The sequence below is a fragment of the Zonotrichia albicollis genome, chromosome 1 (genome assembly GCF_047830755.1).
Source record: "Zonotrichia albicollis isolate bZonAlb1 chromosome 1, bZonAlb1.hap1, whole genome shotgun sequence".
Lineage (NCBI taxonomy): Eukaryota > Metazoa > Chordata > Aves > Passeriformes > Passerellidae > Zonotrichia > Zonotrichia albicollis.
In genome coordinates this window covers 134354029-134381750 of record NC_133819.1, presented here as the reverse complement: position 1 = coordinate 134381750, position 27722 = coordinate 134354029, and the positions used below count along the sequence as shown (strand labels likewise).

Below are 27722 nucleotides of genomic sequence, written 5' to 3'. Positions count from 1 at the left end.
GTCAGGAGATATAGAACAGACAATAGGCAGACCTTTGAGTCTACAAATTGAAGGTTGAATGATTGGCAAACAACCTCTCCTCATGAAAAATTATGCTACAGCAACACAATAGTAATGGGAGCCAAAAGTATGTCTATTCCTGATTTGTAAACCAGGTTTTAGTTATGCTATAATCCTCTCAGTATGCCTGCTTAGGATCCCACAATTACACAAGTCATGAACACTACCCACAAATCCTGCAGCTTCCATGCCGAGCAAGTGACACACCAGATGAAGAAGGATGGAAAATATACATGTGGAATTGTTCTGGGAACTTAAAGCACATATAACAGTAAACAAAGCAAATATGGTACAAAACCTGTTGCTATTTTCACAGCATTTGTGGAGCTAAGCTGCATAAATGCAGAAGGATGCATACTGCCTCACACCTTTCCTCAGATTCCAGCAAATTAAGCACAGCAGCACAAACAGCAGCAGGGAGAAGGAAACGCCTGCAGAAGAGCTTCCCGTTTGCTGCTGCACTACAGGTACATATTTGGGTATGTGAGAGAGAGATGAGCAAGAAGTGTTAAAATTACTTTTCCTCACGGTTTCTTCTACAGCCTTGGCTGCTCATGGAGATTTGAACAGGGAGAGATGCCTAGGTGCCATCCTCCCTCCTCCAGGTACAGCTAAAGTCAGTTTGAAAAGGTTGCTATGGTTGTCCCTGTCCTCTTGGGGCTAGGCTTCATGAAGCCCTTGCCACTTTGGTCTGAAATAACTAGAAGACTGTCTCTGCTCCCCACTGAGAAGGCAGTGCCACTGTCAGATACTGGAGCACTAGCTTAAGTGGCACTACAGACAAATTTTGGCTGGTGTCAGGAGAGATGGCTGAAAGCCAGCTGACAGGGAAGAACAGTATCAATCTCTGTGCTGGGGGAATCCTCTGAAAATGCTACTGAAGCAAACAGCAACTGCTAGTGGCACAGAGGCAAACAAAACATGAGTGATCCTGTTCTCATGGAGAAGAGAAAAAGGCAAACGGCTGAACTGAAGTAATCAACATGAACTTGAACCATGGCACAGGGCAAACATGTGGCACGCCGTATGGAAACTCAGAACAAAACAGAAAGCTTGGAACAAAATGAAATTAAAAATCTGCTTCTATTTCAAATTACTCCACTAAACATCTAACTGAAAATTGTGTTGGAAGTTGATATGACTTTGTGACATGTTGTTCCTTGAAGGCTGCCATTTTCCATCCAAAAAAAGGTATGAAAAACGTTTCAATCTGGTTACCTTCTATCCAGCAAGGCTAGAAAACATTAAGTTGTAAGCTAAAAAATAACATCACACCATTAGTCAGCACAAAATAGCTGTTCAGCCAGCATCTATCATAATGTTTTCAACAATTCATAGATACCAAATGCCTGGAAAAGAAGGCTAGTAATCACTCCAAGCATGGATTTTGAGCTTTAAATGTATTTGATGAATTAATTTTTTAAAGATAGGCCCTGTGCAGCCTCACTTTGCTTACTGTTTCTAGATATAATCTACCTTAGAAAAGGTGACCAAATGTCCATCTCCAAAACAATTGAGCCTGGGTGCTCTGTGTTCTGAGGGATCATCTGTTGAACAGCTTAACACTAAAACATCCCTGCAAAAGTATATAAGTGTCAAATCCAAGTCATACAGAATGACTGCATTTAAAACAAAATCTTTCTGTGTAATTTCTAATAAGTATTTGAATGAAATCAGGCCAAGGAGAATCAGGAAGATGTAAAATGAAGAATCTAGAGCATCTCTTCTGTGAGGAAAGACTGAGAGATCAGAGAGTACTTACCTAGGAGAAAAGAGTAGGTTCAAAGAGGATTTCATCAGTGTATAGAAATACTTGAAGAGAGGGTGCAAAGAGGACAGAGTCAGGCTCCTCTCAGTGGTGCTCTGTCACAGGACTAGCAATGGGCACACACAGAAACACATAAGAAAAAACCTTCTACTTTGAGGACAGTCAAATACAGGAAGAGAGGTTGTGGAATTCCTATACTTGGAGATATTTAAAAAACATCTGAACACTGATATGGGCAACCAGCTCTAGGTGGCCCTGCTTAAGCAGGGCAGATGGATGAGATGGCCTCCACTGGTCTGTCAACCTCAACCATCCTGTGACTAATGGATGAATTATCACCAGTTATGCAAAACTACATAAGAACAAAAAAATCAAGCAGTAATGACAAAAAAACCCCACTAAAACCCAACAAACAACAGCACTTTTATATTCATTAGGGCAATATTGGATTGTATTTGTCAATAATACACCTATTTGTCCTATAATACACCTAATGGCGTAATGAGACTAGAGGGCTCACTCCACCAAGCTCAGCTACCAGGCCAAAAGATAGCCCAAAATGGTTACACATAAAACTCAAACACACCAGCAAAACTTGAGTTTTAAATCATATCCACACATTTTCAAACTCACCCTCTTACATCAATTAAGTTCAGAGAACTGATTTCCATTGGTAAACGCTATAGTGGTATCAGTGAATGACCAGAGTAGGAACTGAAACAACCATTATCAGAGCAAAAGGCAGAGCACAGTCTATTCATGCTCTCTGTTCTCTAAGGAGTATTACAATCACAGAAACACCTCCTAAGTTATGTAGTTTATTTGCCTGCCAGCATGAGATTCTTCCCTACAATAATTTTTAACACTTGTTTTCACCAACTTAAGAGCAATGTGTCTAAAGAAAATGAGTTTACTATGAATGCACCCCCCTAACCCTAGCTCTTTCACTTTGAGAATGTACGTTGTAAACAACCTTTTTTCCCCCAGACACTTGTTTTCTGCATATTTAAACAGATATGTGGGCTTAGCAACTGTAAAACAAAGTCATTTACTTAAATAACTGTGTACAGATTAAAGTATTTCATTTTATATATAAACTTTCAAAATACTGTGACTCTTTTACAGAGACAGAATCCTCATATATGGATTTCAAAAATAACTCACCTTTGCATTTAAGCAAAGAAAGCGGGATTTGCATTTGCAATGTATCTACATGAAGGTACATGTGTGCATGTACATATTTTGTGTACATTTACCTAAATAAGTATTAGTCAAGGATAGAAAAAGTCCTAAGGAAAAAAATTACCATGTTTAATACATCCATTAGTGTGAGAATAAATGCAGTGATACAATGCAAAGGTCTGTAACATTCAGTGTATCAAAAATTGTTATGAATGAGGAAAGTATCTAGTTAGAAATGCCCATATATGAAATTAAAGACAAACAGGAGAATCAGGAAAGTTCCAACAGGTCAGAAATATTGTGAAGCCACTTTGCTGCAGTATTTCACTAGTGTTTCCAAACACACAGCATATACTTTATCTGAAGTCACTCAAAATACTGTCTTCAGAAAGCTAAATGACTTACTCAACAGCATTTATAAAATGAAGTTTTTAAAGGGGAATGCTACGTTTTGTTACTAGTGGGCCTTGCTGGGAAAAAAAAAAAGTTATGTTTTTATTTTAAGCACACAAACTTTTCTTTAAAACTCTTACCTATTTGTTTCCTGTACTGGTCAACAGGAGTCCTTGATGTGGAGGCATCTTTTCTACCCATTGTTTTCAATCCAAAAATCACTGTCAGTATCAAAAAAAAAAAAAAAAAAAAAAAAAACCAAACCAAAAGAAAAACCACAACATTATTCCTAAATAAATTACTAACAAAATCAATTGCTTATAACATCAGAAAAATGGTAACAAGCAACATTTACATGATTACACACAAAGACATAAGCCTTCCCAGAGTACAATGAGACACTGGAGTTAATCATCACTATTCTGAAGACTATTAGATACATTCTAAACATACCTTTTTCTCCATTGCATGGGTTATTAACATTACAGAATGCCTGTTAGTTTGAATGAAAATAAAGAAAAAAGAAAGGATTTAAACTGATTGCACTGTAATTCAGCATTTGGTACCACTGTAATTCAGCATTTGGTACCACCAATTATATTCCTATATAATTTATTTCTTTAATAAACCAGGGAATGAATGTAGTATTGTGAGCTGTTTCCATTATTGAAAATACATTTACACCACACTTAGGAGTAAGAGGCAGGATAGGCTGTGTGCATCCACAGGTGAAATTGCTCAGGAAAACCACCTGCAGACAAGAAGATATCAAAAATACAGCAACCCCACTCTCTCTTATTTTCCTGCCATGGGCTCTAGATATCTGTGAATGAATAGGAAATGGAGAACAAAAGTGAAAGCTGGGGCTGTATGCATTTTACACCTCTCAGGCATGGTATTGATAGTTTAAATTACCTTCATTGCATTTCAGTAACAAGCAGCCAGATTCTTGAATGGGATTCTCATGTTGCACAGCCATGTTGCACACATCCTCACAAGGAGGTGACACTAGGACTGCACAAGGAACTGCATAATCATCCATACAAAGATGTTCCTTCTGGTATACTGGCATTTCCACACCATTCTTGTAACTGAACAAGCATAATCTGAACACTGCTCTAGTAAATTCCTGATGTATCTTTTGCCATGTAAAACCTTATGGTTTTATATTCATCCCTCACAGAGCTGCCTCTCAAATGGCAGATACTACAAACACACTCATTTCACCTCTTTTTCCCTGGTTATGAAATTACTGGCTGTTACAGTCATGCTTATTGCTCAAAACACTGGGATTGAACCATTTTAGCAGGGCTGGAGACATTACTCACCACAGTGATGATAAGCCTGTACAACACAAGAGTCCCAACATAAAAACCCACACTCATGAGAGACATGATGTTTTCAAGAAGTGTCAGATTTACTGTTCAAGCACTGAAGATGCACAGCAGCCAACCCCTGCCTTTTCCCAACTGGCCCTAGTGAGAAGCATGCCAAGGGCAAACTTCGGCTGAATCATCCTGGGTAGCCACAAACCATGTGCAGATTGTGCACATATGGCCATGGAGTTATCTGCAAGAGTTGTACTTTTCTGTTAGGCATAACCAGCTGTGCTACAGCAAGACAAGAGTCCCTGGTTGCTGCCAAGGCACACTTTCTGGGAAGTGCAACCCTGGAAGGCACTGAGATGCCAAATCACGGCCCAAAAAGCATGCCATGGCACTGCTGAACACTACTGCCAGCATCCCAAATTTATTTTCTCCATAGCCTCACACATGATTTAAAATATAGCCACAGAAATGATGCCCACTAGTTATTTGTGCATTTTAACACCACAAAGTTTATTATTTTATTTTTATCTGTTCATCTATAATGCTTCACAGGATTGGGATGTATTTCATAACATTCACATCATAATAATTAGAATGGAAAAATAAAAGTACAATTTGAACTTTCAGCTAACTGAGGAGGCAACAGATACATTTTTACGCTGCAAAACTAGATCTTGGCTTTTTTATGCCACTGCTAAGAGACTGTTTTGACTTGCCTTTTGCAATTTCCATAGTATACTAATGGTTTATAACAAAACATCAGCTGTGAAAGATGTTTGCAGTTTTAGCAATGCCAATACAACAGAAGAAGAAAACACAGGCAAAGATTATTTCCTGACTTAAAATAAGCCACAGAGATACTGGCGTTTGCCTGTGTGGCTCAGTGTCACCAACTCTGGCATCTAGAACCTTGAGTCCTCTTTGTTCTTCAAAGGGATGCAATCATCATCATTCATTCCCCACTGCTTTGATGGTTACATAGCAAATGCCTGAGAAACCCATGGAGACATTGGCACACAGAGCCCAGTGTCTAATAAGACAGCTATTTGCATAGAAGATCAGCCACAATTTAGAATGTGTTGTGATAGATGTGGAAAGGGAATAACAGATCTATACTAGCATGTTTGAAACTGAGATTGTTTTCACAATTTAATTCCTTGGGGACTATGGCTCATCACCTTCTCTTGTAAAGAATCCCACATTCTTGGGCAACTTGCCATGAGGTAGATTTAAACTAAAATATGGATTAATAAGAGGTAATATTTATTATTTATGAACCTTGCTGTAGGAGTGGTTTTCAAAGCAACTTTCTAACCATTTTTTGATTTTAAAAAAGCCTGAAACCTTTGCTGAGTTACAAAACTAATCTTCCTCATTTAAAATAGGAGTGGTCATCCTACAATAATTGGTCATCTTTACTGTAAAAGAAATTTACACTCAGGTCTCTGACCCTTTTGCTGCTTCTGACAGCAGCAAATGGAGGATCTTCTGGAGATTCCTCCTGTATTTCTTTGCCAAACCAAAGGGGTAGGCAGCGCACCATGCTGCATCATGCATCCCAAGCCTCAAATCCCTAAAGTTTTAATGACCACACAACCATTTAAAAAACCATGTAAAGGAGCTTATCACTGCTTTTACTGAAAATAGTTGACAAGTAATTTCAGATAATATGAAAGCAATGTGAGCTGTCCTCAACTTTCAAGCTTTTATAAAAGATGGTCTTAAGAAAACAAAGTGAGGCCCCAGTGATTTTTTGTTTACTTCTGCTTCAGAGATGCTACAAGATTAAAAGACATCTTTGTTTTTGTGGTACCCTTCACAATTTTTCACCCCCTTCGGCTTTCCCTCTAGTAATTCACCTTTGAAAATTACCCATTCTGAAAAACTGAAAACTCTTCTTTTACTCTTAAGCAGTGACTGATAAATTGCTTGTTATAACCTCTAACTGTCAATAGCATTTGGTGAGATAAAAACCAGTCCTAAACATCCACTCAAGGTCTGGCTACACTTTAAATCACAATTCACTGTTCTTGATGTATACATAGCATTTTCTGCACCAGTTTAAAAAAACTGAAGAAATTACATTAATTCAATAGAAACTTACTATAAATTACTTTAGATATACTAATAAAAAATAAGAATAGGATCTATATATAGAGAGATTGCACTTTGTACATTATTGGTGCAATACAAATGATTAATAACAATGATAAGCCTTAAAATGTATATCAGTGCACACTCACAAGACATGCATATCTGCATGTGTATAAACTTTCCCAGCATGGTATCTGACAGCATGCCTGCATTCTCCCACTAGGTTGCCTAAATATTAACAGTGGGCACATTAAAGAAATAATCAATGAAATTACTGGTTTTGTAGCTGAGATATAGTTAGTCAGCTGAGAGAAAAGAAATATAACTTCAGGACAGGAAAGAACCACTACAGAATGTAAAGCTACTGAACCAAGTCTTTGGCATCTGTATATATGCAGAAGTTCCTCATCTTTAATTGCAAATAGATATCCACCTTAAACATAATTCTTTTTTTATTTGTTTTGTTGGATGTAATGCAGGTTGATCATCTGAACTCATAAACTGATTCATTTAAAACATGATTCAAAGATGCCATGAAAACTTACTGATATCATTGAAGGAACTGGTCTTCTCCAAGTTAACTCCATAGCTGATAGTTTAATAACTAATGGACAGTAAAATATTTGCAAGTTACATGAAAGCAAAAATAGCCTTTTATCTACCTCAGGTAAAATTCAAGGAGCACATCAGATCATCTGGAAACATCAAGTTATCTCAAAGAACTGGTAGCACTACATTTAAAGTGGGAAGCCATCTGCACATAGGTATTTTGGAAATTGTTGCTGCTGGTTATTATAACTGGCTTTTTTGTTATTGTACTGCTAAAGTACAGTAACTAAGGTCTGTCTACACAGCAGTGGAAGCAGCCTAGAGCTGCTAAAATAATGTAGATTAATCATTTAACCATACTGTAGCCAAGAAAAAGAATTTAAAAATCTTTACTACTATTACTACCTTAAAAAACAAAACTTCTACAAACAAAATACATTCGTGTTCTCTTGGTAAGCCTTACAGTAGTGCTCCATTCCTCTGGAAAGTCTCTCTCAAAGAATGAGACTATTATTTCCAAGGAAAGAGTCCCCTGCCCATGCTGCTTCTTGCAGAATCTATCTCTGCTTCATCTGGGGATTTATTTATTCTTCTGTTAATAAAAGAAATGCAATACTTTTTTACTTAATTTAACCTTGAAAGCAGCAGAGGTGATTTAAATTTAATTAAATTTAGGAAAATTAATCAAAAACACAGGATCCATAACTCCAGTCAGAACAGATATTAAAATAATTTCAACATTCTACACAAGGAGAAGAAACACTGTATCACGTCCCAAGATTCAAACCATAATAGGAACTACAACTTTTACTCAGACATATATGAGGCTGTTTCATAGCTTCATGTAAACACTAGGAACAAAACACACATTGTTACTTCCAATTAGTACCCTCTGCACTACAGGGAAAGGAGATGCTCTGTTGTTTTTTAGCTATACAATACCTACAAACTGCATGAAATAAGCTCTGCATTTATTTAACAAAAGTAATAAACAGGTAATAGTTCATAGGAATTTTGAGCATATCCTCATGAATATTTCCAAATCCTAAAGCAATATATTCTGAAAAACTAATTTAATCAACAACCCAGATTAGTCCCTAAATTTCAGGAACATAAATCAGACACACAAGCTACACAGGAGATCATCTCCACTCCCTTTGCAATGGGCAAAGAAAGAAATGCAATAGTTAGGAGTCCAAATCACCTCTGGCAATCTTGCTTTCTTGTTATGTTCCTAATTCTCTTCAGAGTGCCTAAAATTTGGTGGGATTATTTACACCCAAGTATGTGCATTTTCTCATCTAGTGAAGAGTCTACATAATTTTGCTAAACATGGAATGTTTTTAAACATCTGAAGAGTTGAAAAGATTATCCTTAAATGTACCACAGCTAGGAAAAGAGTGAACATTTCAAGGGTGGCAAAACCTGAATAAGATTTTTTTAAAAGGACTTCATATTTATGTAAAATTGCTTTCTCAAGCAAAAATAGACTATTAAAAATGTTAAAAGGTTCCTTCCATTCCCAGAAGAGTACAGTTTGCCTCTGCTTCTACAGGATGAAAATGCAGTAGGCCAAAACACACTTATAAAAGCACTACTTACCCAGAAGAGATCTATTTCACAATGGGTATTATTCTTACTATAAAAAATAGGAAATTTTGCAGAAGAATATTCCTAACTGTAGTGATTCTATACACCTTACATTTTATTTTCATTATTAGGTTGTTATGCTTTCAGAAGAAGATTCCCTACTTACTTCAGAGATGTGTAGATCTATAGCATGTGTGAAACATATATTCAATTTAATATGAAGATAGATCTTCATCTGAATGAATTTAATGTCCAAAGAGGAACTTTCCCCCCCTCATTTTTATTAATCTATGATAGCACTGATGTGTCGAGAAAATATCCTTAAAGAATTTCATGAAGGGGAAAAAGCACACACATAGCACATTTCTGCCTTGCCAGACAGTTCAAAATGCAGTACTTCACAGAGAAAAGAGCAATCTCCACTAAAGGGAAAATTACACAATAATTGACACCATATTTCAGAGAAACATTCTTCAAAATAATGGAATCTGTCTAAACATTTTTTTTGGGGGAAAGAGAAGGACATGGGACTATGGTAGAAATCAGAGCTAAAATGGATAGAAGAATGGACACCCAGACCACCCCATTGTCCAGAGGCAGATCCACCAAGGATGGATACAGCTTCCATGGGAGCACCTGCAGACGCTGTACAGACACCTCTGTGGCGTGAGGTGTAGGGAGGATGTCGCCACCATCACCCCACAAAACAGAGTGAAGCACAGCTCTCTGCCTCAAGAGTCAGAAGTTCATAGAGTCAAGAGCAACAATGAGAAACAATTATTTGCTCTGTCTCAGTAATTGTCAGCAGAGGACACTTCTGCAGTTCAGTTAAATCCCAGGAATTTTACTCTTCAGCACTCATTTCCTTTGATGAAGTAGGGACTAACTTAAATAACAGTATAAAGCTAGAGGTTAAAGACCTTAAATTTCAAAATCAGCTAAGTCTGCCTAAGCACTTCACTTCCAGTAAGTTATGAAGTTGCCATTCTCAAATGCAATAGTCCCATATGGTTTTACCGAAGTCTTACTCCAAAGCCTCAGAGACTGTTTTGTCCTCCTAGGTGTTACAGCAAGGGAAGAGTGACTTCTTTCCCTTCTTCAAATGAGAAATTAAGCCCTCTGTTCTCCCTCTTTAGTTGTGGGAACTGACAAAAGTTCTATTTTTCCTAAACGCTACTTCTTTCCTGGGACTGCCACACGCCATGGCCTTGCTATAAGCCTGAATGCTTCAATTACACACACTTGTTAATTTCTCATTTGCAGAGTTTTAAGCTTAGGCTCATTTTTGATGGAAATTAAATTCTGATTTCTTCCTCCAGTGAGAAGAAGTATTTAGGGATTATCCTTCCCTTTAGTATATCCATCTTAAACTACAGTTCTCAACCATCCAGAGAACAGTGATTCACAAAGTTTTCAGTATTGCAAAATGGGGTAGTGACCTTTATTGAAAATAAATCTTGTAACTTCTAAAGTTATTCATACACACAAAAAAATTGGAACAGGTAGCAATTTCATATTTATCATGCTTTTATTTCTAAGTTGCCTCTCTTTTCACTTGCCTTACCTTAAGACTACTAAAACCAAAATATTTCAGAGCAAATTATTTAAAAGCTGAAATAGTTTTTTAAAGTAATATATCAGAAGTAATATATCAGAAGACAGTTTGAAACTGCTGTAATTTTTCCTTTCTTTTCATGCTCACACTGTTTATAAAAAACCCAAACTTTTTAAACCATGTGAGGTTAAGTCTCCATCTAATTTTTCTCCATTAATTCTAACATTGATATCCACTTTCCTTGAATATGCCTATCATTCAAGCAGAAACGCAACTCTTGGCAAATAAAATTATCTTAATAACTGAAAACCAGAAGAAAATATAGTCACAAATACATCATGCAGGCACAAAGCTGGCAGGCACACAAATGTGCACTTCTCTAACATATTTCACTGTATTATCACACCATGTCCCATCATACGACTTCAAGTCATAGTAATTGCCAGACCTGGTCACCATGTTTATGGCCAAATGAGTGCTTCCCTTCTTACCCTGAGCAAGCCTGAAAAAGTTGAAAGCACTCTACAAATGACAGCAGCAAATAATACTTGAGTCCACATAAACCTAATCATAACACTTCAGCAAAACCAAATTATTAGTTCCATTACTAAACCTGGTGTACAACAAGACTTAAAGGATAATCCTGGAGGCCCAAGGGCCTGCCACCAGAGCTGTAACGCCTCAGCCCTGGAGAGGCTGAAGCAGGCAATGAGAAACTCCCCTCTAAGATTAGGGTCAGAAGCACCTCCCTCCCATAGGCCTCTGCAGGGACATGGTAACGTCTCAAGTTCTATTGGTTTGTGCAGCTGTTCCACCCCAGTTCAACCCCCATTCTCACATATCTGTGAGAACTGGCCCCAGTTTGCTGCAGGGTCCCACCCCTGTTTCCCTAGTGGTTCCCCTGGTTGGCTGCCCCCCATCCCCCACCCCATTCACCTGTTCCCACTGGTCCTTGACGCTCAGATCAACCCCTTTCCCCCATATAAAACCCTGTGCCATCAGTCCACGTTTGTCTTTGTCCCTGGACTCCCTTTGAAGGAATAAGAAGCTTTCAGATCTCTAAAGAAAGACCTATCCTTCACCACTTCCATCAGCCATGGTGGCAAGCATGCTCCGGGCCCCGAAAGCCCTGCTCGCTCTCAGAAGAGCCCATTGAAGCTCACCACTTCAGGTAATCTCTCCATCCAGCATTCAAAACAAATGCACATTTTTTTCCTTTCTCTGAAGCTTCTGCAGCTCAATAAGTATTAAAAAGGCTGATCTCTGAATGAAGAAAAATAGTTTTGTGGCGTTTTTTTTTTTTGTTTCACATGCTGTATTAAGCATTCAGGAAAGCAATTCAGCTTTAAAAATAAAAAAACAAACAACATCTAGTCTAGTCACCAGGCAAAAGAAAAATGAAGTATAAGGAGTTTTAATTTGGTGGGTTTTGTACTTATGTTTTCCTCCATTACTCAACAGCTCATTAAAGACAGAGCAATCACAGACTCAGTCAGGTTAGAAGAGACCACAGTGGGTCACCTGGTCCAACATCCCTGACTGAGGAGGGTCTTCCTGCAACACATGGCATAGAACTGCATCCAGATGCAGATCTTCCCCAGAAAGATCAGAACACAAAGCTGGCAGGCATTTCATCAGCCTTAACACAATGTATCTTTTTTGTACTTTCTTTCTTTTAAATTGAGACAAAAACCAGTAAATAACCAGTAGCCAACTTAAGTATTAACAGAAAAAAATGTAAAGTTCAGCCCAACACCACTCAATAATGAGCTTAATAGTCAGCCTTAGTGAACACAGACCCACAGATGTTAACAGCAGCATTTTCGAAAAACCAAGTCCTACTTGGTGTTGAAGGATTAGGCCATAAGTGGGTGAGAAGTTTAATATGGCTTAAATAACATCAGCTCAGTAGTTTCCCAAGTTCTTGAAAACAATAGCCCAAGCACACTCTCTGCAGATTTTATCTAAATTGCTCAAGACTTGGCTCTCCTGAAAACTACCTAGAGATCCCATTAAAGGCAATGATTTTTAAGATAAAGAATAAAGTAATAGCTTACATGATACCATCTCTTTGGGAGCTTTATGTTGTATTTGGGCAAAAATGGGAGTGTAAGATCATTGATATCTATCTACAATCTGAACCTTGAACAAAGATTGAATTAAATGAATGGATCAAAATCAGGCTAAAAACTTTATATGCACCAAATGAAAAAATAAGCTTTGATAATCATCAGAAAACCTGGTAAACTGTTTCCTTGCCTCATTTTAAGGCAGAGAAATTTGTGGAGTGCAGTTGGGAAGAAAGGCAGCAAAATGAAAACCCATCAACCAGCAGAAAACTATCAGTTGAAATAGAAAGTCATGTGAACAGCTGAAGATCTTGGATGAAACCATTTGTGCAAATGCCTGTTTGGGCTCTTTTCATGGCTCTTCCCACTAATGGGAACAGGGTGGGAGGAGACTACAGCCCCATCTCTTCCCTCTGCTCCGGAACAGCATGCAGGTGTGTGTCATAAGGAAGAGATTTCACTTCAGGGTTCATTGTCCAGAAGAATGCCAAAAGAAAAGATGACACTGAGACAGAAACATTTAAAAAATATTCCTTTTGTTTTGAGTCATTCAGCATGAATGAAATTTTATTTACCATAAAACTAGTAGTAAAATACAAAATTAACGCTTTTTTATGGGTGGCTGCTTTAGAAGACGGCTCATTTTTTAAGATCCTGAATTCTAATGCATTAAAGGTTGGCCTTTTCTGGCCTAAAAGATACCTCTGATGAGAGATTCCCATACATCAAACTAGTTACAAACAAGAGAGTTTTGAGACTGCTAAAAGACATCATTTGAAAAGCAGTTTGTGAGGATTTCTTACGGAATCTAGCCTGAGATAAAACGGCAGATGACAATCCACTCCATTTGCTCAAATTTCCTGAGTGCATCTCTCTAAGCACTAGGGAGTCCTTGGGTGACAGGACGAGGGGTTTGCACATGCCCTCGGTTAGAGTCAAAGCAGGATGTGTGCTTCTGCCATAAAGTTTTATTACGAGAAGGTGATTGCACTGCCTGAAATCTAGCCCTGTAAATGACATACAACAATGAAAAGCCTTCTAGAGCATACAGTTAAATGAGTTCAGATTGGTTTTCTTAAGAACACACCAACATCACAAGAAACTGCAGGTCTGCTCCCTTCTTGCTACAATTGCCCAGTCTGGCCACTACTGTATCAACAGCAGTACAGCTCTGTAAGTAGCTATAAAAGTTTAAGGAGAGCTGGGTCAACTTTGAAAATGAAGCTAAATTGCCTCCTCTTTTACCTTTCAGAAGACTTTATCCCATGCACTCAGCTTTGCAGCTGTGTCAGTTGTTTCCATACTGACCTATAGATTTATTTTAATAAGGTAAGTAAATAAAATGTGTAATAGTATAGTACAAGGGAAACACCCTTCCAGCTCTTCACTACTTCCAGCAATGTGTGTAAATGTGAAGGCTCAAAACCAGGAAAGAGACAAGTTTGTAAGAGAGTCATCACCCTGGGCTTTTCCCTACATACATTATTCCCTCCCCTTCAAGGCCCCCTCAAGGTACAGTACATATTCTATAGTGCCCTTCTATGGTCAGGATACAGAATTGAACCAAGCTTATACAATATACATTACTTGTGTGCAATAAATGACAGAATACAAATGCTTTGAATTCCTTACTCTGCATATATGGCTATGTTTTAGTACAGCATCCACATTTACATCATAATTTCCACGGGTCTATATAAACATGCATGAAGATAAACAGGCACTCTTCCCATGCAGAACTGTAAGAATTCACCCAGAAGCCTTGCTCTGTAAATTATTTCAGATGTATTTTAATGAAGCCATAAAAGATATTAGCAAGTGTGCCAGGAACTTTAGTTTTAAATTATTATGATCTGTTACTCTAACAGAAGTTATTAGTATTATTTAACCCCACTGGTGTACTTAAAATGAAAATAGTTTCAAGTTTTTTTTTTCAATAGGTTTTGTCTCTATAATATTTTTTCCAGAACACTCTTCCTGTTTAGCCTTCTGGTCTCTAGCTTTGTATACAGATAAAGACACCAAAATAACCTAGGCTTTCAAATTATCCTATCTTTCATAATAAAAAGTAAGCATCAATCTAACAATGCTTTATTAACCTTTTCATTCCAAATTACAGGAAGATTCATTCATAAATTAAATAGCATGTAAAAAATTCCAAGGAAAGCACCATCCACCCTTGCTTTTACCATTTCATGATTTCAGAACAAAAAAAACCCCCAGTAAACTATTAGCTGCTGCAATTCTTAGCAGCACCATTAAACTAATACTCAAATTTGTTGAAAAAACATATTCTTTAAAGCTTTTCATGCTGCATATATATATATACAACAAAACAGAAACAATGCTTTTCATGTCCTCTGCAAAGGGAAGAAATGACAAATTCAAACAGATTCAGCATAGCCTTGCCTGGGACACTAAACAGTAGGTATGCAGGAGGGCCTCTGGAGCAACCAGGTGGGAGGGAGAGCTAACAGAGCTGGCCAAGGTAAGGCAGATGTGTGCACCATGGCAAGCGTGCACCCAGTCTCAAACCCACCTCCCAAGGGCAGTTCTACGAACAGAACTAAGTCTGTTCAAGACCTTCATCATGCTTTCAAATTTTTCAGGGCATGTTTTCCATCAAAATAAAACTAGATGCAACATTCCCACACTGGTCTTATTATTCAAATTATGCTTCTACCTCTTTTAGGCAGCACGTTCTTGACACTGCCCTGCACTTGAATCCCCTTTGTCTACAGGACCTTCTTCACAAACCTCAGTCTTTCCTCAGCCACACCTCTAGAAGATAAGAACTTTCCATTCTGCATGCACATCCAGCATTCCTTGCTCCTAGGCACATGCACATGAACTACATTCTAACAGACTCATGTTAACATGATCTCAGCCGTGCTCTAAACTTCATCCTTTCTTCATCAATCCAGCAATCACTGAACTATTCATCCTTTGCCACTATGCTTGTATGTTTACACACAGACAACTGACCAAAACAACATGCACATCACACCTGATGCGAATGCTGGGACAAGTCCCCACAGGCTCTCAACCATTGCCAGTGGCCTCCCAGCCATTACTTCTGAGTGCTGGCAGCTCAGCAGCTCTTTATCCATTTTATTGTTACTGTACAGTTTGAATTTTAGAATTAATTTTAGTTGCGTAACAATAAATCAAGGACCTAACCAAATGTTAGCTATATAAATAGTGTGCTTTCACTTTGACAGCCAAGACACAAAAACAAAGCAAGTAATCCACTGCTTCAGGTTAACAATTTCCTTTTGGCAAGAGTCTAAGTAATACAAAACTGGTCTAGCAGCAAAGTAAGTGATGCAATCTTAATTGGAGGCAGTGTAACCAGCTCCTCACACAATGAGAGCACCACACTACCTACTAAACAATTTCTATAGCATATATGTTACATGAGAGATCTATGGTGTTTAATATAAGCTTTTAGGCATGATCACTTCTAAAAGCAGACAAAAGTCAGCGTTTAAGCAGAGGTGGTGATATGGTAAAGCCAAGCTTGGAAATATCCTCCACACTCACTTGATACAATGACAAATTGAAAATATAAGTAATTTAAAAAAAAAGAGTTTTAAACATACTCAACTCAAAACCACAGAGGAGTCTCTTCAGCAAGCCCTGGGTATCTGAGAGGCTTTAAGATGTTGCTGACCCAGGCGCTTAATCTCCTGCCACAGTTTAGGAGGCTGTATGGAAGGACAACAAAAGGGGATATGTTCTGTGCCCAGGTCTCAGGATCTGATTCCCAGCCTCCACATCAGCACACAGCCCCCTAAAAGGAATGTGAGCTCAGGTGAGGGAAGTGAACTGAGGTGCAGGTATTGCTCCTCCATACAGACTGCAATCTCAGGGGTGGGGAGAAGCGACCAGCTGGCACCATCTTTAACTACAGCATTTAAGTCTTCTAGAGTACATCTGTCAGAGCCATTTGTGAATAAATTTCAGCATAAGAGTTTGTAGAATTGAGAACTTCATACGTAAAGATTACAATGAAAACACAATAGATAAAAGCACAAAAAGCTACACAGGCTGATTGATAATGTAAATGTGAGAGGGAATTATCATGGGTAAATGTAACCTTTTCTTCATTAACACCACACACCACAGCCAGGGAGAAAACAACTGAGACTTCGGAACCTACTACACTTGCAAGCCAATCTGTTTCCCCAATATAAAAAACAGCTCATGACATAAAAGGTTATTATTTTGTTTCACTATTTATTTTATTTTAACAGAAATACATGAGAATTAATTTAGCTTTCTGGCTAGAGGCAAAAAACTGCAGACAATGCAACCTCATTTTTAATTTGTTGTCTTACCTAAAACTAGAAATAACAGCATTAAAAAGTGACAACAAATTTCTGTAGAAAATTGTGTGCTTCAGCTTGCCCTCTGGATTTTAACTTTCCAACTATCATTCCCAACACTAACTTACTGCCATCATTTGCTCTTTTCCCCTCTCAAATTTGTCCTTTCTGCCCATGACTTCTCCACCATAAGTGTCTGCTGTCAGAAGATCTTTCCTTATTTATTCATTTTACCAGGTCAACGTCTAGCCCTGGATTTCTACTGCAGCCTTCCTTTCTTATCTCCAATCCTTCTTTACAAACCCTTCTGGGTTTACATTGGCTAATTCATCAGCCTTTCTTCCCAATTCTGCCTCTTTTTTGATTGTAAATCACACTCAGTGAAGGATGATGACAAGAACAATCACAACGTATGAATGAACAATATTTTGATGATGCATGTATTATATTTAAAACTGCAAAAAATCTCGGGACACAATAAACTGCATTGTGCAAAGTTCCACTGTATCACTGCAGTGTGTGTTTAGAAAGCCAGAATCAAACTTAAAAAAATCACTAATGATGACTTTTGCCCTGTGGCTAAAAAAACGCAAAAAAATGAGAAACAAAGGAATTAGCACTGTCCCTGTCAGGAATGCCTCAAGTATTTACTCAACTCACTGATTACAGGGGTGTCTGTGCACAGCTAGTGATATAAAAGCACCTGGGATTCCATGACATTTTCCCATGACCTTCAAACAAAATTCTAAAGAATAAAAATGTATCAGGAATCATAGGCTGTTGCAGATAATTCTGCAATATTAAAGCTGCATTAATGCAAGTTCTATTTGAAAACACAAATGCAAGAACACACACTGCAAACAGACATTGTTCTTCCACAGCCACGCCAGTGACCATCTATGTTTGTCATTACAGCAACAACAGCTGCTTACTCTACAGCAAACACATTTTTCTAGAACTACCTTTCTTTCCTGTTTTCTTTTCAAAAGGAAAAGAAATTGTTACCTGCTTACTTTGTGTGTCAAAAAATACTTCAATAATAAACCTGATAATTAAAGAGTTAGACACTGTTTCTTCATCTCCTCTACCAACCATGCCACAAGGTTTATGTTTTACATAATACTGCACTGATATCTAGGATCATCAGGTTAGTTAACAAAAAGCAGTTCACTGTGCCTATGATTGATCAACTATGGGAATATTAAAACATTAAAAATGTTAATCTTTGTAATAATCTCCTGAATTTTTTTATATTAATTTAAACCATGGATCATTTTAATATTTAATCATTGCAGACTTCACTTGGAATGAGGATAGCCATTCACTGAAAAGCACTTCATTTTTTATTTTGAAAAATGATCAGCTAGTATTTATTTTGTAAATCTCTTCACATATTTTCCTCAAGCAAAGTAAACCTGCAAGCAAATGAAAAAATCCACAAGAGCAGAAAAATTTAAGGCAGAGCTTGGGTCAGAAAACATTGACTCTCACACTCCTGTTTCCCAGGAGTAAATGCATTACAAGAGTCGTACTGTATGAGAGTCACAGGACTGGGGGAGACTCCTACTGCTAATGGAAATGACTGCCTTCTTTGTCTACATCTTACAATCACCTATGTTGCATTCTCTTCACATATCTCCTAACATGTAAACATAATAACTCACTTTTTCTTCACAAGTACTTAACAGAGTGATTTTTAACAAGCAATCCAATTCTGGAGCATTAGCCCAACTCCTATCCTCTCCTGTAATTCACAGCTTGCCTTGCTTAATGCGAAATTTATATTAATATGGAAATATCCCAAAGAAAGAAACCCAACAACTTCCTAGTCATGACAAAAACTCACAGAAACTCTAAAATTCTAACTGTGATTAACAGTAACTATTCTTCATGGTATCAATTAATTTTGAAAAGTACTTAAAATTATCTAACCAAAACTAATTCATGGTCTAGAGAAACAAATTTCACAGAAAAATTCAAGAACAGTATCTACACTGCACTGCAAAAATAGAATCCAAAGAAAACAACTCTTGTCTTGTTTTCTACGTAGGGTCTACTAAACCTGGATGTTCTCTGGAGCTACTGTCACAAAGTACACTGAGCTTCAGGTGTCCTTTACACTGGGCTGCGGGAATTTGGCTGAAATATTTGAATTAAGTAAATCCTAAAAATACCCTGAGTGGTACCAGAGGTTAATGTATTAGCTTACATGACTAGACTTCATTCTGTATTTTTGACCAATAGTGAGGTAGAAGATTTTCAAACTGGCACATAAACTGGCTTCCTAATCTGAAGAGGCTGCAGAGTCTAACAGCAACAGCTACGAAATCCAGAACGGGCAGAAGGGAGTGTAGCAACTTCCAATGCACATAAACTTACTCTGCATAGTTCAAATTCATGGAAAAAAGACCACAACTAACCAAGCAAAACCAGCAGTAAAGGCACTGCCTTTACTCCCCATTTTATGAAGAAAGTATTTATCTCTTTGTGTATTACCTTTCACTAAAGTATGCTCTTAAGGAACAATGTATGGAAAAATCCTGGTCATTCAATGTGATACAGTAATAAACTCTGGAACTCAGTTGCTTGTACCTGAAACGGAAGATATAGTCCTGTTTATATGACTTTATAAAAGCCACATATATGTCCTTGTACAAAATTCAGTGTAAGACTTAAAGCTAAATACCTAAGGAAATTTGCCACTGTTGAAAGGCATCTCTGCTTTAGTAATCTGATTTGAAGTAATCTTTCAAAACCTAGATATCTGAAGAGATCCCACATTTGCATTGAGAAAGTATTTTCTGTATTGTTTTTGCAAATACAAAATACTACTTTAAGCACAGTAAATTAGTTGTAGGACATTGTGGTAATCTCTTCTTGGCTACATAAATTCACAGAATTCCCAAGATGGAATTCCCAATTCCATCTACTTGTGCTCATCTATTCCTGCTCCAGCAGGTTTAGCTAGAAGACTTACTCATAAATTATATCTGAAGTAGACTTACATCTTTCCAACTTTCACAATGACATATAAGTCCTAGAGGATAAATTGTATTAATGAAAGATGAAAGACAATCATGTCAACAAAAAAACTGGCCACATTTTTCTTTAGGCGAGCAAACAAGCTATTTTCTGAGCAATGGCTTGTCTCCAGCCAGTTTTGTACCAAAGAGTGAAGTGATTCAGCCAAGGGTGACGTGCCAAAATGCAGTACTTAAGAAATGGTTCAATCTTCCCCCCATTTGTAGAATTTAGTTTACCTCTTAAACATCATTTCATACAGTTTTCCACTACAGAAATACATCTTTAATAGCAAGTACGCTTCCATTCTGATTAGCTCTTTAGGAACAAGCCTGGGCCCCACAGGAAGGAACTCAAAACCTATGACATGCAATTGAATTACTGAGTGTGAAGGTGTGTGCTGCATATACAGCCCAATTACACCATAGGCTCTTTCAGAGGGGGTTTCTGATACTATTATGATCTGTCCTTGTAACTGTGTGGGCTGATGGAAGGTGGAGCAGCTTCAGAACCACATAAACAGTGTGGCAGAGAATCCCCTGCCAACACTTCACATTTAGAAGCTTTTGCAGCTCACATATTCTCACATATTTTTGTCCAGGATTTCCTGAGCCATGACCAGAGCCCTCTGCAGAGAACACAAAGAAGTCCAATGTACCCGGAACACATCACGCCTATAAGGCAAACATAGCCAGCTCAACACTCCGGGTTGGATCAGATTTACTGCACACCCACAGCCAGCCGGACACATCCAGCAGCACTACACGGCCCGGTCTCACTGCATGTGGGCGGTCAGCACACACACAGCAGCGGATTGTCCAGCTCCAGACACCCTAAAACCTTAGACAAGACAGAGCTTCACACACACACGCAACAAAGACCGGCAGCCTGTGAGCAGTCGTGCTCACGATGGAAAACCGTGAGCTATCCTCCCATGGAGGCACTGCAGGCTTCGGCCAGCTCGGCCCCGCTGCGTGCCCGGGCCAGGCTTCGATCATGGCCCCGCCGAGGACACCTCGGTGAGGAGTCTGTTTCCCTTCAGTTTGGCTGCCTGGTCAGGGTCGTACTTCTTCGAGCACGGAAAAGCAGCCCTGGCAATGGCGGGGGCCCGGCACGGTGAAACGGAACACCAAAGGCCACCACAGGACAGCGCAGCACGGCAGCCATCCCGCCCACGCCCAATATGGCGGTCGCACGGCCGACCCTCTCCCACCCCAGTCCCTCCAGCTGGTGCTCAGGGGGCGGGGCCGCCCGGATTGACAGCACGCTCCGGCCAATCGCGGGGCCGCGCGCTTCCCGCCGGCCAATGGCAGGGTGGGCCCGCGGCGGTCAGCGGGCCGGCCGCGCGCGCGGCCGGCGCTCGCGCTCCCTGCCCGCGGGCCAATGGCGGCGCCTCCGCGGCGCGGGAGGGGCCGGGGCCGGGGCCAGGGCCAGGGCAGCCCCTTTCGGACCCGCCGGCCGCGGCCGCTCGCCCGCCCCGGGACGCGGCGCGGTACCTCGGGCCGAGCGGCACAGCTCCGCCTCCTCCCTCCTCCCTCGCCGGGGCGACTTCCTGTGCTAGCGGGGCTCCGCCACCTCCTGCCCGAGCGTCTCCGCCTCCCAGGCCCGCCCGCTGTGCCCCGGCCCCGCGGCTTTTGCGGCGGCTCCCGCTCGCCTGTGGCGCTCCGTGTGTCGCAGGGTTTCCCAGGGACGGTGCTGGGTTCCTCCAGACTTGTAGAGCGAAAAGCAATTAGCCACTTTCACATTGTACAATCACAGGATGGTTTGGATTGGAAGGGACCATAAAAATCATCATTTCCAGCATCCCATCATCACAAGCCAAGTGGGAACTTAGATTAGAAGTCCTAAAAACAAAACACATGGAAAATTATGAACTCCCAACAGGTAATTCTGCGGGTACCTTGAGATGGTGCTGGGTCTTCTGCAACAGATAATTCTTTTATTTCTGCGCAAGAAGCAAGCCTTTGACTCTCAACAGTTTACTGATTAATGTTGAAAGTGCATGCCTTGGTTCTTGCAAAATGGCACTTGATGACCAAGTGTAGCACTCCCTTGTAAGGAAAGATACACAGAAAAAGAAATACTCGAATTTGTTTACCTCTGCAACTTTGGAAGTGAAAGCCGTACAGAAGTGACCTTTCCCATCTTTCTAGATGATATGCATATACAGTGGAAAATGAGCTTGCAGAGAAGTTATTACTCAGGTTTTGTGTCCTGCAACCAAACCACAGTGTTCTCCAACCATTTCTATAGCAAGATTAATAGATGTTTTAAATGATGCGGCTTCCATAGAAGAATAGCCTGTCCTGATTTTGAGTCATGAGACAAAATACCTTTTTTATAGCCTTTTCTTTTGTCAAGAAATCTCACACTGAAGAGGTTTAACTGCTTCGAATGTGGCAATTCACTGGACACAACATTACGTATTCTTCCAAGAAATCTTGTGCCTCTCTGGGACTGGAGTTGCCACAACCACCGTGGACGCCTTCTGATTTTTCAGTGTTCAGATTTTTCAACAATAATTTTATTTCATCCATACTCCTAATGGTAGGGCAGAAACTCTATATGTGTGAAATATTTTAATATTTCATTTTGATTCCATGATTGTTCTAATATGATTCACTTAAACCCAAGTCATGATTATGCTCATGGATTTTTGCATATGGTATTATGAAAAAAATAGCAATCATATTTAAACAGGCATTACATGGGATTTTTGACTGTAGAATCACAACCAGAAAAATTCCATGAAGAAATATCAGGATTAGTGTTCTTGACTACATTATTTTGTATTATCTGAACCACTGCTGAGGACTTTGTCCATGCAAGTCTTAGTTGCAAAATACATCTGGTTCTAGTTCAGTTTCACCTAATTTGACCTAATCACAATATTCATTTCACTACTCAATTGTTCTTCTAAGTAATAAACTGTGTATGCCCAGCAGCCTCAATACTTAATCTGTAAAAAAGCCATAAGGAATTATGACTTCATGAAAAAGAGCTCTATAAGCACTGAGATGTTTTCATCATTTTAGTTTCACTTTTTCATGTCTTTATTCTTAATCCTCATTTTGTGGGAAAATTGTTTGTTTCCCACTGTGATATTTTTCTGCAAGAAAAAAATTCTGATTCACACCAGTCAAAATGGAACGGTCAGAAGGGCGGTGACTTTTAGACAATGAAGTGCTTCTGACAAGCTTGCTGTGTTTTGTGGGATTAGAAGCAGCCTGGGTGGAGTATATGTGTCCTAGGATATTTTTAATCTGTTTCTCACAGGTAGTAATAGAAATACCATTACTATTATGTGACTGCAACTGCAATGTATGTGAATCAGAGAAGATTTTTTGATGACCTTGCCACACCCATCAGTTTGCTGCCATACCCCTGGATCAGATTAGTGTAAAACTCCAAATGTATTTTTAAATTACATAGTTTTATCTCACAATTTTTTAAAGGAAATATATCAGCCGTTGTTTTCAGTTACTGCCTTCTCCTGGTTTACCTCCTGTTTTCATTCTTTCATAAGATATTCGGCTTCTTCTGACAATTTGACAAGAATCTGTCCCTTTTGTCCTCATCATATGCAGTGATTTTTAAGTTTCTAATTTGTGAAACTTTTCTTAACAGAAGCATAGTTGAGCCTATTGAAAACAGGTTTCCTTTTTTATTTATCTTTTGCAAAGCTCCAAGAAGCCATTCCTGAGCTTTTAGAGTTTAGTTAGTTTAGGTAAAAGGTTGGGAAATGAAGCTCAACATCTTTGTTCCAAGTTGTCAACACAGATTAAATTAACATACAGGAAACTATCTCCCTGAAGTGCAACAACTTGTCTACTGTCTAACCTGATGTTTCCTATTGTATGTCTAAACACCAGGTTAAGTTCAAAGGTGGGAAGCAATGTTCTTAATTATTTTTGTTCTATTAATTTTGCTATCACCAAGTAAGAGTTTTTCCCCATCACTTATATTGAAGTGTAGCCAGTATTGCCAATAAAACAGCTATTTGATTTGGGCTGCTATTCAGTCTAACATTGAAACTTTCAGGTAATACCTTACTTCAGAACTTCTACAAGGTACAGTATTCCCCATCTAACCACAAAGCTAAAACTCTCTTCCTGCTCCTGTCACTTCCTAACAATGTCATTTCTGGTGTCTTTGGCAGATACAGTCTTCATCTCATATCCAACCAGAGCTGCTACTGAAAGAAATAATCACCTTAGCTCATCCCATTATCCATGTAATTCCTTACTTTGCATCTCTCCAATGTCTCCCTGTGCTGGCTCTGTACACTCTATGCCTTCATTTTCAAATCCTTTCTTCCTATCTTATCTTGTTTTCACTTAGCTTTTGTATGTCATTTCTCACCTCTGCCTAATAAAGAATTCTGAATTCTGCTACTTTTTTCTTTGTTTGTTTGGGTTTTTTTTAATACCCGTTTTGCTTTCCTCATGTGTCACTGTTTCTCTCAAATCTATCCAAAAGAGAGCTACTGTAACTTCATGCTGCTGGTGTGCTGTGCCTACTCCTATCATGCTTGACACCGCTATCCCTAAAATCAGGCATTCCTAAAATCCCTGCAGCACAGCCCCAGACAACTGTCCTTACCCATGCTTCCTGCAAGGATAGGAGGTTGTGGAGCCCATCCTCTCTCCTTCCAGCCTTCCAGCTGAAAATCTTAACATGATGTCAGTCATGATAGATGGTGCACTTTGTGACACAGGCAGGCTGCCATTAGGACAAACCCATTTCACTGGACCATCTGATGGTAATGACTTTCAGTGACAGACTGACCTAGGCTGGTCAAGTCAGCGTGCTGGAGGTGAAAGGCTTCGTATTCCATTACCAGGACTCTGAGCCATCAAGTCTGCTCCATCCCACCCCTACTTAATCTGTATTGATAGACTTGGTAGCATTTTCCTAAATGCTGTCATCCATACAGATGTCTGCCGTTGTTTGGTTGATGTGGTCAATCAATACTACATTAAATGCTACCTTTAGTTTACCCTTAGTTGTCTAAAGTAGATGTGATGTTTTCATTATTTATACAACTATGCCATTAAATTATGCATTCCAGATTAAAAAAATAAAAGACTTGTTTACATTATTATTATTATTGCTCTGGCATCAATTTTTGGATTTCTGTGTAAAGAAATTAATCTCCTATCGGAGGGGGAAATGGGGACTGACAAGCTCTAGCTCCTGTTGCCTCTGGGACATAATTATGCTTGCAAATACAAAACCAGAAAAAATCATAAGCTTAACACAGTAGACACTCTTGAAAGTTTCATCTCAGCATGAAGCTATGTTTTAATTATTATTTTTATCTGCATTGTTCAAATCGACAGTGCACCAGCTAGAGTAAGTGCTTATCCTAGTTAATTCTTCATGAGACTTATGTCACTGGAAGATGCATTTAAATTATTTCCTTTTGCTTTCCTTAAGCTGGCATGGACTAAGTGGTTATCTATAAACATTCCACAAAGGTTTTACTACTTTAGGGCCAGATCCAAAGCCTGTTGAGTCAATAGGAAGCGTCAAAGGTCTTTGGAACAGGCCCTATTACAAGACAGAAGTAAGCTGTGATTTGTTTGGGAACCTTGAAGAATAAAAAAGGAAAAACTCCTTATTTGTATTCTACAATATGAACACATCTCTCTATATGATAGAGATTTTCTCTTCTTATGAAGCAAATTTGGATGCTTAGACATCCCCACTTACCTCAAAAAAATCATATATGGGATTTATACATATAAATGTATATGATAAATATATGTATAATAAATAAATATATAAAACAGATATAAATATATTTATGTAAATAAGTAAATAAATAAATAAATAAACATCCCCACATATCTATATATGTATGTCCTGATTCCAACTGAAGATTGATAGCATTATAATAAAATCTTTTTCTGCTACAATTTCTGCTTGCAAATGTTATGCTACATAACACATAGAATTACCTACGTAACACATAGTTGTTATACCTGAACCCATATCATCTCTGTTGTGGAAGATTTTCTTATTTGCTGATTTATTTAGATAATTACAATTATGTATTTCATATTGGGGGAAACAGCATGTGTTGAAAGTTACTGTGACACTAGTTTGATTCATTTTATTTAAAAAAGCTAACCTGCTAAATATCAGAATAATAGCTATCTATTATAGGATCAAATATAAAGCTTGGCTTCCAAGAATGAATGTGGATTTTTCAATTGCAGAATTAACCTAAGAAATGTACTGCCTCCAAATATTAGTGTCGTCATCTAGAAAACAAAAATCTAAATACAATTTTATAAATTATTTGTAATATATTTTGAGATCCATACTCTCCAAATTGCATGATAGTCCCAAATTATTAGGCTGGTACAGTTAAGGCTACTTAACTGTATTAAGTATATATATGTATATGTATATTATACTTAACTGGAAATATTTCTTTTCTCTTAACATTTATTTAATGTGGACAGTTTTAAACTTTTATATAATCAATAAACTTTATGGACAGTTGACAAAATTATTCAATTAAATTATTACATATACAGACCAAAGTAAGTATGGTTCCTATAGAGTTTTTTCTCACTCTTCCTGACGTGTGTTCCAGAGAAAGTTTAGTTTGTCAAAGACATAAGTTCAATGGTGTCTGCATTCTCCAGATTCATAGTGTACATGAGAAGTGAATGTTCTCTGTCTTTATCTGTCAGAGAAGTTTTCAGCATCTTTTCACTGGAAGGTGTTTATATACTGTAATCAGACCACAGACTAACTCTACTTTTAATAAACTGAGATTTGGGAAGTTTTGCTAAGATTTCTTATCATTAGGAGTTTCCATCAGCTCTCACATAATTTTTACAGGTGTCTGCTGCAGTCTGCCTAATTTATCAAAATGCTTTCCAAAACACAGATGATAGGAATGCATGATTTATTAAAAAAATTATCCCATCAGTGACAAATTCAGAATTAAAGCATGTCATTAATCTTGGAAGTTACTTTCTTATCCAACAAGTAAGCATGTGCTTTGTCAAAGCTTTGCATTGGCAAACTGCATTGAATCATTTGGAAGCAGTGACCATAATAGTTTCAAAACATTAGTTTTTGGAATAAAGCTTTCCACCTTTCCAAGTATCACTTGTAATTTTTTGTTTGGCTTCATTTAAAAATGATTTAATGATTCTAGACCAGCAGTGGATTCTTAACACTCTTTTAATTCCATCCCCAATGTTATTTGCCATTGGCCAATATTTTTGTTCTCATTTTTTGATAAAAAATGAGTTTCTCTTCCTGGAGCTTTGGTAAAAATCTTAAAGCCTCTGTGGCTCGCTCTCATTCCCAGAAAAACCTTATTAAAGCGTGTCTTCAATAATAGCTATTTTTGGGGTTCACTGTTTCTTAATATCTTTAATGTGTGCTCTATTGATTTGTTACTAGAAAAGTCACCCTTCACCATTTCTTCCCACAAACACAAGTGGACTGACAAAATTCTGTAAAAAAGTCTAATAACAAAATTCACAATTAGAAATCAGGTCTTTTAGCTTGGCAGCCTCTGCCTGCTTATGGCTTGTGCTGTGACTGCAGGCCACTGAAGTGTGAGAGCAGCTTCAGGAGTGTCCTCTTTGCCATTTTTGCTGCTGGTCTTTTTCCATGGTTGGGAGGGATGACAGCAGAAGTGGTGGCAAGAGCTCTTCAGCCATGCAGGCACCAGCTCACTCGCTGTGTGTCTGGCATGCTGTTCCTGGCAAGGCTGCCCATCCCAACACCTTTTCCCTTTGGTAATGATTGACA

General features: G+C 38.6%; 1 protein-coding gene across 5 annotated transcripts in view; it reads right to left on the bottom strand.

The window, feature by feature from the left end:
• TRIQK (triple QxxK/R motif containing) overlaps positions 1-21637 on the bottom strand; it is a 58408-nt gene extending 36771 nt beyond the window's left edge. Inside the window, exons 1-3 of one of the 5 annotated variants that reach the window (XM_074555183.1) lie at positions 21434-21637; positions 19413-19508; positions 3544-3624 (exon numbers count right to left, since the gene is read on the bottom strand). In XM_074555183.1, coding sequence (XP_074411284.1) covers positions 3544-3604 — 61 coding nt within the window. In that variant the 5' untranslated portion in view covers positions 3605-3624; positions 19413-19508; positions 21434-21637. Of the gene's footprint in view, positions 1-3543; positions 3625-19412; positions 19509-20672; positions 21392-21433 lie in introns of those variants that run through there. The other 4 variants (XM_074555171.1, XM_074555178.1, XM_074555187.1 and 1 more) reach the window with 4 other exon arrangements.
• Between the last annotated feature and the right edge of the window lie 6085 nt (positions 21638-27722).